Source organism: Penaeus chinensis, chromosome 3, assembly GCF_019202785.1.
Source record: "Penaeus chinensis breed Huanghai No. 1 chromosome 3, ASM1920278v2, whole genome shotgun sequence".
In the NCBI taxonomy this organism is placed as follows: domain Eukaryota; kingdom Metazoa; phylum Arthropoda; class Malacostraca; order Decapoda; family Penaeidae; genus Penaeus; species Penaeus chinensis.
In genome coordinates, this window is record NC_061821.1 from 24,797,558 (window position 1) to 24,800,057 (window position 2,500).

General features: G+C 36.4%; 1 protein-coding gene across 1 annotated transcript in view; it reads left to right on the forward strand.

Annotated features, from left to right (window-relative positions):
• The window catches only part of LOC125043528, a 5,073-nt gene that overhangs the window by 1,457 nt on the left and 1,116 nt on the right, over positions 1 to 2,500 (forward strand). The window contains exon 3 of the mRNA XM_047639676.1: positions 1,404 to 1,527. Within this exon, the coding sequence (XP_047495632.1) occupies positions 1,404 to 1,527 (124 nt within the window). The remainder of the gene's footprint in view (positions 1 to 1,403; positions 1,528 to 2,500) is intronic.

Here is a 2,500-nt window from a genome sequence, read left to right on the forward strand (position 1 = left end):
AACAAAAGGGGTTTCCATCCCTTACAGCACTTATGGATTGTTAAAAAAAATATATGAAGATTAAAAACTAAGAAAATGACTCACGTTAAGGGGACCTTGCAACTAACTACCGGCCACACCCTCTCTCTCTGACCCAGGTAATTGTAAGGAATGTTGCCACTGAGTATCAGAGGGTTTTTATTAACCTATCATATTAATGCATTTGAATGCAAGCATCGTATCTGTCTTTCATGTAGCACGTTTCTAGTTTTGAATGACATTTCTTAATCTTCCTCCGTCGTGCATCTATTGCGCCCACTTCTGGCCTGGCCTCTGGTGGATCCAGTTGCTGTCGCTGGATCCACAAAGACACAGTTGGCTCCGAAATACTTAATCTTCTTTAATATTTCGGCTCTTGGTAGTCCCTCTGAGTAAAGAGTAATTATGACCCTAAAATTGGTCTATGAGGTCTCCATTGCGAATACTGGCCTGTGCAAGGCCCTAGCCATATCAACTCCGAAACACTATCCAAACACCTTATAAAGCTTCATCTGTTCCGAGCTTTGAAGACAAGTACCAGCATATCCAAATTAAAAGCGATCGTTTCGGTTTCTTCTACTCCCGAGTAAAGATATTTTTTAGCGAGTGTATATGTGTGTGTACATAGTATATATATGTACACACACACACGTATATATATATATATATATATATATATATGTGTGTGTGTGTGTGTGTGTGTGTATATAGATATATATATATATAATGTATATATATATATATATATATATATATATATATATATATGCATATGTATATATATACACAGACACGTATATGCATATATGTACATGTGTATATATATGTGTGTGTGTGTATACATATGTATATATATATATATATATATATATATATATGAATGAATGAATAAATATATAGATAAATTAATAAATATATATATATATATATATGTATATTATATGTTTATGTATATACACGATATGTTTATGTATATATATATATATATATATATATATATATATATATATATATATTGCGTGTGTAATAGGTAGATAGATCAAGATAGAAGAAGAGATAGAAGTAGACCAAGAAATAGCCTATGTGAATATATATACAGATAGATAAATAAAGATAGATAGATAGATAGACAGATAGACAGAGAGAGAGAGAGTCAGAGAGACAGGAATGGATTGAGATAGACTGATAGATAGATAGTAAGATGGAGAATGGGGGACAGGAGGGAGATAGAGAATGAGATAAATAGAGAAAGAGAGAGAAAGAAAAAGGACAGAGAAACAAGAAGAAAGCTAGACAGACAGACGGAGAGACTCCTGAATCTTCGAAAAAAAAAAAAAAACCGGACCAAACGTCTCCTAATCCCTAAACCCCCCGTTCCTTTCCAGACCTCTGCCATCTGTTCCTTCTCGCTGGGTGTTCTGACGCTCATGTCCGGCGCAATAGTGATTGGGACCGTAGGCAACTTCACCGTGCCTCTCGTCGTCGGCAGCATTCAGGTTGTGCTCGGCGGTGAGTACTCGCGTTGATTCCAGGTACTATTCGAACCGTAAGCCTGATTCGTACAATGTGGATGGATACTATTCACATAGTTGATTGGGTTACCAGTCGCACAGCGTGGATGGTTACTATTCGCACTGGGTTGATGGGTATTATTCACACGCTGTAGCTGGTTACTATTCACACAGTGGCAATAGTTACTATTTGCACAGTGTGGACGGTTACTATTCGCACTAACGATGGTTACTGTTCGCACTGTCTGGATGGGTACTATTGGCACAGTGTCGATGATTTCTATTTTTGGAATGGGCAATGAGCTCTGATTTCCAGGATCACATTTGCCTTGCGATGGGTATGTCTCTCTCTCTTTGATCTTAAGATTTCATTTTTATAAAGAGTAAAGAGATTTGCACTTACCTTCTGTTAGTCCTTGAAACCTATGCAATCTCTGTTCATCCAACTTTCCCGCGGCACTACATCCAGATAGCCTTTATAGCGGATTCTTCTGCGGTGCTCTGTTATCATTTCTTCCCATTATCTTTTTATTCATCTTAGTTTCTCGTATCAGTTATCTTCAAATTACCTCTTTCCCCAGATCAGCCAGTCCGTTGCCTTTCTTCCGTTTTTGCCTTCCGATCGTCTTTCGTTACCTTTTTTTCATAATCGTTTTTCCATCATCAACTAAGTTCTAGAGAATATATTATCTGGATTAAGAAACAAATGTCTCCTCTTTCTTATTTTTGGCATCCAGATAACCTCGTTTTCATGAAGATTATTATGTTATCTAAAATGACAGTGAATGCTTACATACAAACAATCTGCCACACGCACATACACACACAAACTTATTTATACACCTGTATTTGAGTGTAAGTGAACACAATATTGATAGCTTTCTATGATGATATGCTATAATTATATTTATAAATTCCTTGTATATGGGAAGTTCAATGACAAAGAAAATTTCCCGCTAAGATTTGTTGAC